The 14,648-nt window shown below is 46.7% G+C and overlaps 1 protein-coding gene across 16 annotated transcripts in view; it reads left to right on the forward strand.

Annotated features, from left to right (window-relative positions):
* The window catches only part of LOC108266581 (plakophilin-4), a 143,485-nt gene that overhangs the window by 109,723 nt on the left and 19,114 nt on the right, over positions 1-14,648 (forward strand). For all 16 annotated transcript variants that reach the window (XM_053680595.1, XM_017470093.3, XM_017470085.3 and 13 more), the window contains 3 exons: positions 2,572-2,776; positions 10,461-10,593; positions 12,588-12,801. In XM_053680595.1, the coding sequence (XP_053536570.1) occupies positions 2,572-2,776; positions 10,461-10,593; positions 12,588-12,801 (552 nt within the window). The remainder of the gene's footprint in view (positions 1-2,571; positions 2,777-10,460; positions 10,594-12,587; positions 12,802-14,648) is intronic.

The raw sequence follows: 14,648 nt of genomic DNA on the forward strand, positions 1-14,648 counted from the left end.
CAATGCAATTTAGACTTAATCCAAAGGAAACACTTGTATTAAGGAACCAATCGGCAGTGAGTTAATTGAATTAAACGTGCTAGCTCACCTGGCCGATGCTTTAATGCTGTTTCAGCTAGTCGCCTACAGTCGAGGGGGAAAGTTTCCTCGTCTCTTTTATAATAAGTGAAAAATGAAGTGTAGGTGCATCCTGAAAGAACATAACAAGCAGATAAAGGTGAACAACTCATTTTTTAAAAAAAATGGGAATAATAGTTTGAGCAGAATTATCTACCGTGCCAGTGACGATGTCTTCCACGTTGTACACTGATCGTGACGATATCATAACGATGACATGACCGGTCACCGGGAGGGATGAAACGGTTATCGGTTTCACGATAACCCGCGATAGAATTCCCCGACGCTCAGTATTACCGGGTCATGTTTGATTATCGTTAAAACCGTGCGCGATTATCGTGATTTGTAAAACTCGTGGTACGTGCTGTCCGCGCACACCCGGCATGGCGCAGCACGCGACATTGTCTTTTGAGCGTGGAAGCGGACGGTGCAATTCAAAACTGAACGCGACTGCTCAATTCAGCATGAGCTGGATTAGTCAGGGTCGCAGCAGAGATCGGCAGGAGTCGGACTGACGGGGAGAGCGAGGCGAGCCGAGTGACGGGCGAGCCGAGTGACGGGGAGAGCGAGGCGAGCCGAGTGACGGGCGGGGCGAGGCGAGCCGAGTGACGGGGAGAGCGAGGCGAGCCGAGTGACGGGGAGAGCGAGGCGAGCCGAGTGACGGGGAGAGCGAGGCGAGCCGAGTGACGGGCGGGGCGAGGCGAGCCGAGTGACGGGGAGAGCGAGGCGAGCCGAGTGACGGGCGGGGTGAGGCGAGCCGACTGACGGGCGGGGCGAGGCGAGCCGACTGACGGGCGGGATGAGGCGAGCCGAGTGACGGGGAGAGTGAGGCGAGCCGACTGACGGGGAGAGTGAGGCGAGCCGAGTGACTGGGAGAGTGAGGCGAGCCGAGTGACGGGCGGGGTGAGGCGAGCCGACTGACTGGCGGGGTGAGGCGAGCCGAGTGACTGGGAGAGTGAGGCGAGCCGAGTGACGGGCGGGGTGAGGCGAGCCGAGTGACGGGCGGGGTGAGGCGAGCCGAGTGACTGGGAGAGTGAGGCGAGCCGAGTGACAGGCGGGGTGAGGCGAGCCGACTGACGGGCAGGGTGAGGCGTGCAGAATGACCGGGACAGTGAGGCGAGCCGACTGACAAGACGACGGGAGAAGATTTGGTTTAATATAAGCGAGTTTGTCGGTGTGCTGCTTTGTTGTTGTTGTGTTTTTCATTAAGAATAATAACGAACCCACCATTCGAGCAACTTCCGCCAATTCGAAAGCGAAAGTGTAAAGCGCGGCCACACGGGCATATTCCTAAGCGATTTAAAAGCGAGGGGGGAAAGAGTTAAAAGCGCCATCGAAGCTCCAAAGCCCCCTTTAACAGCGCATTTCTTCTGCCAAGCTCTGCAGGCACCATGTACCATCTCCTATTAAGTTTCCCTCAGCATTTTTTTTTTTTTTTTATAAAACTCCAAAATATGACCAAACTTCGGATTTGGTCCTCTTGGAATGTTGGAAATTGTCCCGAGCGCCGTCACTGCCTTCCTCCGTGTTCTCGAACTGAACTAAACGATTTTTATTACGATTATCAATACGAAATGTTCATACCGTTACATCTCCAGTCACCATTCTTGACTCTCTTACATATGTTACACACTTTTAAGCACCCCTAACGAAATTTTGCACACACTCGGTGTCTCAGCTGAAAGTGAATGTGACTCATATCATGTGTCATGGAATTGTCTTCACGGTGTAAACAGTACAGTACAGGTACCGTATGCGACTCAGCACGCTTCAGCTCGTGCACTCTGGTTCACATTTCCAACAGTTAATGTGTTTGGTAAAGCTGCCTTTCGTGTGTGTGTGTAGGGGTGGGTGGGTGTCTCTGAGTAGTTATCCTCTATAACATGTCTGACCCGAGCTGATTCACAGGATCCTTTTGGGACCGAGCTGGCTTGTTGTGCGGAAAACCTGGAAGGTAGTCGTGATGAAGCAGGAGAAAGAGTAATTATTTACGAAGGACGACTCATCCAAGGAGCTCACTGACTAAATATTTAACAAGGCTTGGCAGGATAGCATCTGATCCTAGTTGTTTATCTATATGCAGGTGTTGCTCATGGAGAAAGTCGATTTAAATGGCCGTCATCAGGCCTGTGATACGTGCGTGCTGAACTAAACCTGCTGTACTGTACATGAAAATAACGAGAAAGCTCTGGCGAAAAATTGCATCATGTTTACTACAGGATTCAACAGCACTAATGGCTTCCAGACCGAGAGAATAACGGTGTGTGTGTGTGTCGAAAAGGCTGTTAAATCCCAGACACCCACTTGTGCAGACGCTCTTTCACAGTCAGTTCCTTTTAGGCATTTTCTCACACAGCATCGCTCTCTCTCTCTCTCTCTCTCTCTCTCTCTCTCTCTCTCTCTCGTGTTAAAAGTTAAACATCGTGCTTTCACATTTTCATGTTCTCCTCTCAGGCGTCGGGAACCTGCAGAGGAGCTCCAGCCAGCGCAGCAACATGACGTACCAAAGAAGCAACAGCTACACAGCGGTGGCGTACTCAGACCCGTATCGCCCCGGCCCGTACCGACCCTCTGAAGGCGGCTTCACCCGGCACGCCATCAGCATCAACGACGGGGCCGTTCGCTCTCCCTCCATCGACAGTATTCAGAAAGACCCCAGGTACAAACACACGCCCCACATGTCTTTTACTTTGGACTTTTTTATTATTATTATTATTATTATTACTTTTTCATGTAATTCTTCGACGATTGTATATGACTTAAAGGACTAATATCTTGATTTAAACGTCTTTAAACGTTCGTTATTTTGTTTACCGGGTGTAATAGAATAGGTCAACATGCTTTAATGTTCAAAAAGCGCATTATTTGTCACATCCCAGGCTCTATTCCCAGAAACGCTCTGATTTCTCGCAAAGTCCCTCCTTCCAAAAAGCTCAGGCTGCTCTGATTGGCCAGCTGAGCCGTCGCGTTGTGTTTGTCCAAAACCCTCAAGCGTGTGTCTGAAGTGTAACGCCCCTGGGATCGGCTTCAGCCTCCGAGGCTTCGAAAGCGATCCCACGCTCCTAAGCAACATGGCGTCGGTTTAACCGCATCAGTCCGAGTCCGATTCAGAAAACGCCGATGATGGAGCGGAACCAACTTTGCAAACACGGCTCGAGCGGAAAATAAGTTTTAAGAGAAGATTTAAAAATAGCTAAAGACTGGAGAATGTTCCAGAGTTGGGGACCCGCCATGGAAAAGGCTCGATCACGCTTCGTCTTAGTACGACAACTGCGGACCGCTAAAAGAAGTACAGGATCTTAGAGGTCTGGTAGGAGAGTAACTAGGTCAGTAATGTACTGTGGATCAAGACCGGAAAGAGTTCTGTATACATAAATACGAATTCTAAAATCGATTCTGAACTCAACAGGAAGCCAGCGAAGAGATCTCAAAACGGAGGAAATATGATCCTTCTATTTACTCCTGTTCAACACCTAGCTTCCGCATCCTGCGCGTTCTGCAGGAGAGATTAGACGGGTCGAGGAAGACCGGCGTCGGGAATTACAGCGGTCCGAGCACGAATCAGTTTCCCGACCTGTTGTATAGAGAAACCGTTTGAACTTTTGTAATAGGCCTTAAATGAAAGAAGCTTCCCTCCTCAACAGCACCGATTTGTTTATCCGACTGTGACTTTGAGTCAAAGATTTTCGACAGCTCCGCGTGTATTGGAGGAAAGCGGATCTAACCGGACAGGGGACAGAGGGAACAGTCGGAGAGCCCAAAACAATGACTTCGGTTTTACTTCCATTCAACTGCGTTTACCGAGGTCCGACCAAATGAACGAGCCATTTTCATCGCTTTAAGATTTAAACAGGTTTAACGAGCTACTATGTTTGCACAAGCAGTTGTAAAGTGTGTGTGTGTGTGTGTGTAAAGTGATGCTGCTCCTGCTTACTGGGCGGTTTTTCTCTGGTGCTGATTCAACACTGTCGCATTCACTCTGGAGTACGCCGGGCAGGGGGCCAAACATTTAAACACTAAGCCTCGTGCCTGGCCCCTTTACTGTGGATTCCCACACCACTCTCTCTCTCTGTTTTCTGTATACGGCAAAGCAAGGCATGTTCAACTGACCTCGCACAGTGTGTGTGCTGTTCACACACTCGTGTGTGCTGACCCAGGCAGAGCAGCAGAGCAACCACGTACATATATATATATATATATATATATATATATATATATATATATATATATATATATATATATATATATATATATATATATATATATATATATATATATACACACAGAGACTGGTAGAGGAGAGATTTATAGATTTATAGGAGAGATGTAATATTAAGTGCTCAGTGTGTGTGTGTGTGTGTGAGAGAGAGAGAATCAAAGCAGGGTAAATGCAGTGTGACTCCAGGCACATTTTGATGAGAAGAGCTCGCCTTTTCAGTAAAGTCAGCCCGCATTTTCCAGCACGCTGCCTGCGGATATCAGTACATCATTCACACCCACTTAGGACTTTCCTTTACTTCGCAGCCTGCAACACACCACATCACCGCCGCCATCTCGCACACGGCCTCGTCCTGCTAATCGGGGCCAAGAAACGGCTGCACAGCGGTTTACTAATCGGATCTTGTAAGTAATTCAACGGGGTTTACGGTCAGTTCGATCCAAACCCCGGTTGCGGAGCCGGAGAACCGGTCGGAGAACCGGTCCGAGTAAACGGTAAATGGTGTGCACTTATATAGCGCTTTTTTTTTTAAGCGGTTCCAAAGCGCTTTACACTGTGTCTCATTTACCCAATCACACACACACCGATGGTAGCAGAGTTGCCACGCAAGGCGCCAACTTGCCATCGGGAGCAACTCGGGGTTCAGTGTCTCGCCCAAGGACACCTCGGCTGTATGAGGACTGCGGTGTGACTGAGGTGTGAGGACTCATAATCATTTCGCTCACACAGAACAAGGCACGTGCTCCTACATCCGTGCTGTATATCTTTAGTACCCTTGGGACCATCGGCGCGGTTGGAAATCTGGCACGTAGCGGCGCAAATCTATGAATTTTAATGAACGCGTTATGAGAAGGTGTGGTTAGGAGAGCTGGTGTTTAATAACGGAGCGCGGCACACTGCTGTTTTAATAATGATGTGTAATTAGAGTTCGATTTTTAGTGGTAGAGATCAACACCCTCGCAGAACATTCAGGACACACAGCTCCTCTGATCACATAAAACGGAAGATCCTGCAGAGTTCACCTTCACCTCATCAGAAGTACAAACTCTTTCCTGACTACAGAACCCCCTCAGTCAGTGGCTTCTACAGAACCGGGCCCGCTTCATAACCTCCTCAAATTCTTTTATGTGACTCCCCGACTGAGATCACTCCACTCTCACACTTTCAGCAGGAAGACTGATGTTCCACATTGACTATGTAGCTTGGTTCAGAGCGCACACACACACACACACTCACACACACACACACACACACTCACACACACACACACACACACACTCACACTCATACTCACAAAATCAGGCCACAACTTCAGGGCACCTGCGTGTGCTTCTGTGAGATCTAAGCATGCGCAGTAGCTGCTGCACAAATGGTGCATTTTACATGCTTTTAGTGCAGTAACTGGGAAACTTCTCTTCTGTTCTGTTCTCTCGTCTTCTCTTCTCTCCTTTCATCTTGTGTCCTCTAATCTTGTCTTCTCTCATCTCCCTTCTCTTGCTTGTCTTTTCTTCCCTTCTCTCGCCTTATCTTCTCTCCTCTCATCTTCTCTTCTCTTCTCTCATCTTCTCTTCTCTCATCTTGTGTCCTCTAATCTTGTCTTCTCTCATCTTGTCTTCTCTTCTCTCATCTCATCTTCTCTCCTCTCATCTTGTCTTCTCTCATCTTGTCTTCTCTCATCTCGTCTTCTCTCCTCTCATCCTGTCTTCTCTCCTCTCATCTTGTCTTCTCTCCTCTCATCTTGTCTTCTCTTCTCTCGTCTTCTCTTCTCGTCTTCTCTCCTCTCATTTTCTCTCCTCTTCTCTCGTCTTCTCTTCTCTCATCTTGTCTTCTCTTCTCTCATCTTGTCTTCTCTTCTCTCGTCTTCTCTCCTCTCATCTTGTCTTCTCTCATCTTGTCTTCTCTTCTCTCGTCTCCTCTTTTCTCGTCTTCTCTCCTCTCATCTTCTCTCTTCTCATCTTGTCTTCTCTCCTCTCATCTTGTCTTCTCTCTCATTAGCTTTTCTCATCTTGTCTTCTCTCATCTTGTCTTCTCTTCTCTCATCTCCCTTCTCTTGACTTGTCTTTTCTTTTCTTCTCTTCTCTCATCTCCCTTCTCTTGACTTGTCTTTTCTTTTCTTCTCTTCTCTTGCCTTATCTTCTCTTCTCTCGTGTTCTCTCCTCTCATCTTCTCTTCTCTCCTATTGTCTTCTCTCATCTCCCTTCTCTTGACTTGTTTTTTCTTCTCTTCTCTCGCCTTCTCTTGTCTTCTCTTCTCTCGTCTTGTCTCGTCTTCAGTCCTCTGCTCTCCTTCCCCTCGCTTCCCGTCTTCTCTTCTGTTTTCTTTTTATCCGTCTCCCTTCTCTTCTCTCCTCCATTTTTTTCTTCTCCTCTGATCCCCGTTCCCACCCTCCCGTCTTCTCTTCTCTCATCTTCTCTTATGTCCCCTTTCTTCTCGTCCCTGCTCTCCTCACTTCTCCTCATCTCTTGTCTTCTCTTCTCAATTGAAATTCTCATGAAAGGTTGTAGCACCAACCCCAGAACTCTGCTGCTCACCGGACACAGATTAGAAGCGAAAGATGTGAACTAGGTGTGTTTGAAGTGCAGTGCCCGCTCCTGTGGAGTTCGTTGCAGTTCAGCGACGTGAGGTACTGCATGTAAATTTGTCGTTTCGGTCTTGCGTAAAAGGTTAGTGTTTGATTCGAAGAATCGGGTACTGCACGCACCAGTACGTAGTGTGCCGTGTATATAGTATGTAACGCGTGGCTGGGCTAGGTGAGGTAGAAGACTTGATGACAGTTACAGATCGTCTCACTGGCCCACAGCCATGGCTATTTGTAGAACTGAAATAAGTTTGCCAGTTTTACTGAGCAAATCCCATGCTCTGATAATACCACCGGCCGCTGCACTGCTGAGGTAGTGCAGTTACGTAAATGTCAGCTCATAGCGAGGAATCAGGTGGAGAAATGTGTTTTTTTTTTATTGCGTCTGAGTTGACAGACATTTTGATTTCCAACCAAGCGCTTCAAGTTCTCCGCTGCTGCCACGAGCAGAACGATTAGAGGGTTTGTTGTGTGGGTAGGAGCATGCACAAGGAAAGGTCATTTTTATTCGAACCATGCCGTTGTTCGTTCTATTCAAAAATGCCATTCTTTATTTTAGGCGTCGTTAAGTAAAATGTAAAAAAGAGTGACACACTCCTGTCCTGGCAACCGCCTTGGACTTTTTACATGTCAGTATGCCAACCCCTATCGGACATACTCGCGTATAGGATAAGTAGCATGGATCGGAGTGGGAAAACTGGGGTGTAGAAGAGAGAGGAAAGCACGGTGTGCAATTTATTTATTTATTTGTTTGTTTGTTTATTTATTTATTTATTTTACAGCGACTAGGCAGGTTACAACTGCACTGAAAACACGAATAAACTTTCAGCCTTTCCAACGGACCCCACCCACAAACGTTCTCCGTTCATGCCGCTCAATCACCGTCACGACTCGACGACAACCCGGGCGTTCTGCTCCGAGCCGTTCGCGTCCTCGCGCTCGGAATTAAACGGGTGCGATATTACATCGAACTGTATTGTATGTTTATTTTCCGATTAAGCTTGCATTATCAAGACACGATTAGTATTCAATTATATGAATTATTATGCCGAAATATTACAAGACAACTACTTAACTACATTTCCCTGCGGCGGTCAAGCGGTTCAAATCGGAGCTTTCCGAAAACTCCAAGTTGTAATTATGAGTGCTACGAGTAAGGGAACGCTTTCTACAAGTCAGAATGTCGTAATTACGACATGGCGTGAACGCAGCTAAAGGGCAGGGTCTGTTGAAGGGGTGGAGTCAGAACCGAAGGACCGGAGCAAAATTCACGACATGGGAATATCGTGATCCGGTTATATTCTATTACATTTTACGGTACTCAGGTTTTCAGGTTCCTACCTGTTGCTTCTTCTCACCCCACAAGAATAATAATTTGCTTATTTGGACGTCAGCCAGTCCAACTATGTTTGCGATTAAAGATCGATGTGATGATCTATGTGTGTGATGTTCAGTAAGTGCTCGATTGTTTTAACGTCACCCAGCTTATTGATTCCCTCACTCCTGTTCATGGTCATACACTGGAGCTGATCTCCAGGTTTGAACACTATTGACTGTCGTGCAGATGAATCAAGCCTTTTGTCATATTCTACCATGACTTTCGATAGCAAAAAAAAAAAAGACCTGCGCATACGGAATCAGCTCGTGACCCTCGAGGGCATTTAAGTATTCAAACCCCCTAATTAAGTCCAACTTATCATATTTTTTATTTTTTTCTTGCTTATTAGGAACGCTTGTGTGAGGAACATGACCCCGTTTAGTACTTTCAGCAAACTCCTCATACCCCCTGCAGATAATCCGCCCAAATCAGTAATATTAATCAAGACTTCAATGCTCATTCGTCTAGCACTGATCAATAGTCATCAAATCTTTGTCTGAATTTTGGGCGAAAATGTTGACATCTGTATGCAAAAGATCATATAGATGTAAAAAAAAAAAAAAAAAAAAAAAAAAATACGGCTAAATATATATAGACGCTGTCCCTTTTACTCAAACTTGGCTAGCTGTCCTTGCAGTGTTGCCAGATCAGGCACGATCCCCCATGACCAAGCTATTTTTGTTCACCTCGAGCTGATACATGGCCTTCTGCTCGTACTGTCATTTGTCAAAGTTCCATTTCAGGGACCGAGCATCCGACGCTACATTGCAAATACGGCGTCACACACTCTGACACGCTCTGATCCACGTTGTGTACATGTTAGTATTTTCATAGCAAGTCCTTTGGAAACGATTGGTTATATGGGGTATAGTTGTTGTTGTTGTTGTTGTTGTTGTTGTTGTTTTTTTTGGTCATTAAATTTTTATTTGAAAGCATAAAGATCTTTTTTTTTTTTTTTTCTTTCACGCTCCAGATGTTCTGCTTTTGACACTAAATATTTTCCTGTCTTGTTATTACTCTGATAAATAGATAGATAGATACTTTATTGATCCTTCACGGGAAATTGGCTTTGTTACAAGCAAACGCAATCAATCCTCACATACGGGCAAACGGCGTTCTGTCTACACAACCATGTTGGTAAAACAAAACGGTACGCTAAAGTATACTATACCCTATGCTAGTACTAGAAAGATAGATAAAATATCCAAAGCTACAAAGTGTTTTTGCGCAACATGGGGCGATTGCATATATAGGGGGTGAAAAACACAACAGTAAAAATAATCAAAACAATTACGACTCGGAAGAAACGAAATAAATAAGAGTCAGTGCACATTAAAGAGCCTGATGGCAGCAGGCAGGAAAGACTTACGATGCTGTTCGGTCTTACATTTTGGTGGGATCACCCTGCCACTGAAAGTGCTCTGCCGAAAAAAAACCTCTACGGCACGAAGTGGGTGCATGTCATTCATGTCAAAAACATCGTTCTAACAGTTGCGTCAGAGGTAACGATGTGTCTAGACCCTCTGGAGCATGTATACGAGGGCGTCGTCTTATACGGGCGCGTCGTTAGGCTGATATGCAAACCGTAGAGGGTCAGTGAATGTGCATGCTTTAGGCCCGAGTGTCTTCATTACATGAGAGGTGAGGGAGGGCAGTGGGTCTGTAGTCCTTGGAGTCGGTCGGGCGTTTCCTTTTGGGAACAGGGTCCGGGCGGGATGTTTTCCACAACAAGGGAATCCTCTGCAGCCGCAGGATCCGATTGGACAGATGTGTAAAGATTTCACACAGCTGACTGGAGCAGGATTTTAAAAGTTTGGGGCTAATCACGTCAGGTCCAGCCGCCTTTCACTCGTTACCTGGAGTGAGTGGAGTATTAGAGGTACAGCTGGCCGTGAGGTAGCAGGGAGGGGATTGATGGCCACCGGCGCCTGGGAGAAGGGGGTGGGGTAAAAGCATATTCAGGTCACCAGTAAGGACTCGCTCACCTTCGAGCAGCGATCCCCACTTCCGCTCGAGACCGGTCATTCTTCGCATTCCTGACCAGAACTGCTTCGCCCCATCCCATCCTGCTCCAGCTGCTGTTCCAGTTTATGTCTATATGGTATTGGACGGTCTAGTTCTGCCTGTCTATCTTTAAAGGTGTGTGTGTGTGTGTGTGTGTGTTTCAGAGAGTTTGCATGGAGGGACCCGGAGTTGCCGGAGGTGATTCATATGCTGCAGCATCAGTTTCCCTCTGTGCAGGCCAACGCAGCAGCTTACCTACAGCACCTGTGTTTCGGAGATAACCGCACTAAGGCAGAGGTAACGCTCATATGCGCACGCGCACACTCACACACACACACACACAATTGAAGCGAATACTAAGCAACACTGAACTATTACTCAGTTATGCAAATGAAGGCTGCATTCAAAAACACACACTGTTTTCAGCTATGCACACACACACACACACACACGGAGTGAGAGAGAAAATATGATCATCCCTTTATCTGTATGTACACTTGAGTGTTTTCTGTGTGTAAGTCCATGCTCATAGATCTGGGATCCCTGCCCTGCTGAGCGAGGGTTAGGGTTAGTCTGGCTCCACCCTGAGCTTCAGAGATTTGCTCAGCCGGACCTCAGGATATCGCGTTTTTGTTTTTTTTTTTTTTTGTTTTTTTTCCCTTTGGTTTTGTTTTGTTTTGTTTGATTTTTTTATTTTCCAGAGCTGCACACACGCCTTCACCCGGAAGCTCTGTTCTTTCCCGGATCCGCGTCTCTCCCGATCGCCGTGGCGATACGACCGCAGCACTGTGCATAAATACATCGCACGCACTCGCTCCGCACACGCGCCGCTCGCGGCGCTCTGATTCCTACGCCGTATTTGTTCTCGCGATTCCAAATATCACCGATAAATGCACAATTTCCAAACATTAGTCTTTATCCAGTTCTTCTCGAGAGCGCCGCGTGTTCCGAGGAAGAAGAGGGGAAAAAAAAGGCCAGATGTTTGGATAGCGATTATCTTCACACGGCAGTGTGTTCCAGGGTGAGGTGCTTATCTCCAACAGCGCTCCTGGGGATCCGCACTCCAAACCCAAATTAAACATCCTCTGGCATTCAGTTACTCCTAAAGACCTTTGCGGCTCTCTTGACCTTGATTAACTCGATCGGACCGTTCAGGCGGCGAGGCTGTAATGAGCGCAGCTCCCCAGGCACGCCGTTTGGTGGATCCTGGTTTATGTGTGAGGTCCGTTTAGATTACAGCCACGGGCTTGCATTCTCTAGCGAAGCCGACATCTGTCTTTCTCATTCCGCAGACTGTTAAATCAGGTCAAAACGGAACCACCCGTTACGCTGGATCACCTATAATCATATAAAACAGTCCGCTTGTGCGAGGAACATGTGAGCAGAGACGAGAGTCGAAACGCAGTACTCACAAGACGACATCCACGTGCAACCGTTCGACAAATATCTGTATACTATAATGACCTAGGCCTTAGGCTTAGTTTCATTATTAACACTCTTGAGGTGCGTTCGACGTACCTCGGAAGTGGGGGTCGTTTCTGTGCATCCAAGCTACCGAGCGTGGAAAATAAACACGGACGCCGTCTTCGGTTATCGACAAGCGAATCGGCTGACTGTGACGAGCGGCGAATATTCACACCCTCGAAACAGTGAACTGTATACTCAGCGTTGTAGATTGAACAGCTTTGTTTATTTAAAGGAAACACTTGTGTATACTGTAACTCGTTTAATGGTAAGAAGTGCTACTGGGTTGGGTGTAGATGCTGTAAGCAGCCATGTTGATTTTTTTGATGTCACTTGGTGAACTCGTGGTTGAGGAGATCACCCCTAGATCGGAGGTTGGAAATGGACCTTTACTCCAAATGGAGCATTAAAACAACAACAACAACAACAACAACAACAAAAAGTTTGTTTAAGGGCTCATCAGTTTGTCCTACTGTTAAAAAAAAAAAAAAAATTACAATTCAGCATTTCCCTATCAGAGAGGCTTCCGAATAAAATAAATAAATAAAAACTAAGCACCCTTAATTCTTCACGGAAAGGAATACGTTTTTCCCAAGAGTGTACTAACAAGCTTCTCTTACAAGGTCCAGCTAAGTAAGATAAAACCGGCTTTAAAGTCTCCGATTCATTTCCTCTCCGTGATGCTGATATTTCACTCGTCGTTCCCCTCGTCATCGGGATCGGATCGAATTCCGAACGCTCCGCCGTCACTCTTCTCTGCTCGGGCGTTCCGCTTGAATGCGTGAGTACCGGTCGGATCTCGTTAAATCTCACGTGCCTCCCGTCAGGTGTGTCGGCTGGGTGGGATCAAGCACCTGGTGGATCTGCTGGACCACAAGGTTGTGGAGGTGCAGCGGAACGCGTGCGGCGCGCTGAGGAACCTGGTGTACGGAAAAGCCACCGACGACAACAAGACGGCCGTGAGAAACGCCGGGGGCGTGCCGGCTCTGCTCCGCCTGCTGAGGAAGACCGTGGACGCAGAAGTGCGAGAGATCATAACAGGTGAGAAGAGCATTATGGGTTGAATGCTAATCTTGGTGTATGAACAAAAACTGATTTCTAGAGCACGTTGCATATATACAGTTGTGCCCGAAAGTTTGCATACCCCTTGCAGAATCTGCTCAATCTTAATACTGTTAACAATATAAGACGGATCATAACAATCCCGGGTTGTTTTTTATTTAGTTCTGTCCCGAATAAGCTCTCTCACATCACAGATGTTTACATATAGTCCACAAGACACAAGAATAGCTGAATTTATCAAAATGTCCCCGTTCAAAAGTTTACATACCCTTGATTATTAATACGGTGTCGTTACCTGGATGATCCACGACTGTGTTTATGTTTTGTGATGGTTGTAAATGAGTCCCTTGTTTGTCCGGAGCAGTTAAACTGCCCACTGTTCTTCAGAAAAATCCTCCAGGTCCTGCAGATTCTTTACTTTTCCAGCATCTTCTGCATATTTGAGCCCTTTCTAACAGCGGCTATATGATGGCTATTCACAATGAGGACGACCGAGGGACTCGTACACGACTATTACATAAGGTGCAAACATTCACTGATGCTCAAGAAGGTACATTAAGAGCCAGGGGGGTGTAAACTTTTGAACAGGATGATCGGTGTAAAAGGTTAGTATTTTGTCTTCTGGTAGACATCTTATTTTACAACTATCTTATTTAGTGTCTGAAGGGACGCTATTTGGACATTTTCACGTAGGGGTGTACTCACTTTTGTTGCCAGCGGTTCAGACATTAACGGCTGTGTGTCGAGTTATTTTGAGGGGACGGCACATTTACACTGTTACACAAGCCGCACACTCGCTACTTTACACTGTAGCAAGGAAGGAAAATGTATATTTATACAACAGCAGGGCTGAATTCTTCATTCTGATCGGTCAGAAGATTTCCTAGAACCACACGTCTCCGTCGTTCCAGCCGGAACACGGACGATCGGTTAACATCAGTGCGCTCGTTCTGATACGTTGTTGTTTCCATAGTAACAGCTCATACACGGGGACTCGTACGGCAGGCGGTCCACGCCTAATACTAATAATAAACCGATTTAAAGACATGGTTTTTAAAAAAAGGAAAACATAACATCGTCGATGTGGTGGGGGGGGTGCGGCTGGAGAAGGAACTATAAACCATTCAAACATGCGATGTGACGCTCATTAATAAAACATTAAACAGTGTAGTCGTTTGGCGAATCGCTCTGGTATAAGCAGAGTAACACACTCCTGATCATGTGCTGTTCCTTGTGTGTCGTGCCGTGTCGTGTTTTGTAGAAACCCCTGCTTCAGCTTCCATCCAACACATTTACGTTTACATCACGTGATGACATTTTTAAACTGCTTTGATGTAAGACGTGATCGACTTCACGGCCTCGCTCACCGACAGCGTAGTGTTCGCTCGATCGTACCGCTTATGTGCAAAGGTTTATCGAGTTCTTGACGAAATCTGATTTTCAGCAGGTGTACATATAAAAAGTGTCTATTATTGACAGTAAGGTCGCACCCAGGTGTCTGATTCAACCACACACACACACACACACACACATATACACACAGCTGACCATCTGACCTGCTGTTTTCTGCGAGGTCTAATGATCTATTTCAGCACAGTGGGATCCGGCGCCCTGACCGGTGTGCCTGAGTCATTAGTGTCTGATTCAGACCTCCTCCGCCGTCCTCGGTGCTGAACCCGGTTCTGTGCGGGTTGCGTAAGGCTATGCGATATGCCAGGGTCTCAGACATGCCAAAAATGGCTGCAGCACCTTAATCGTCACACGCCTTGGCTGGGAATTCGTGCCAGAGGACAGGTGGAACGAAACTTCTTGAAGCACTAGGCTTC

Source organism: Ictalurus punctatus, chromosome 6 (genome assembly GCF_001660625.3).
Source record: "Ictalurus punctatus breed USDA103 chromosome 6, Coco_2.0, whole genome shotgun sequence".
Lineage (NCBI taxonomy): Eukaryota > Metazoa > Chordata > Actinopteri > Siluriformes > Ictaluridae > Ictalurus > Ictalurus punctatus.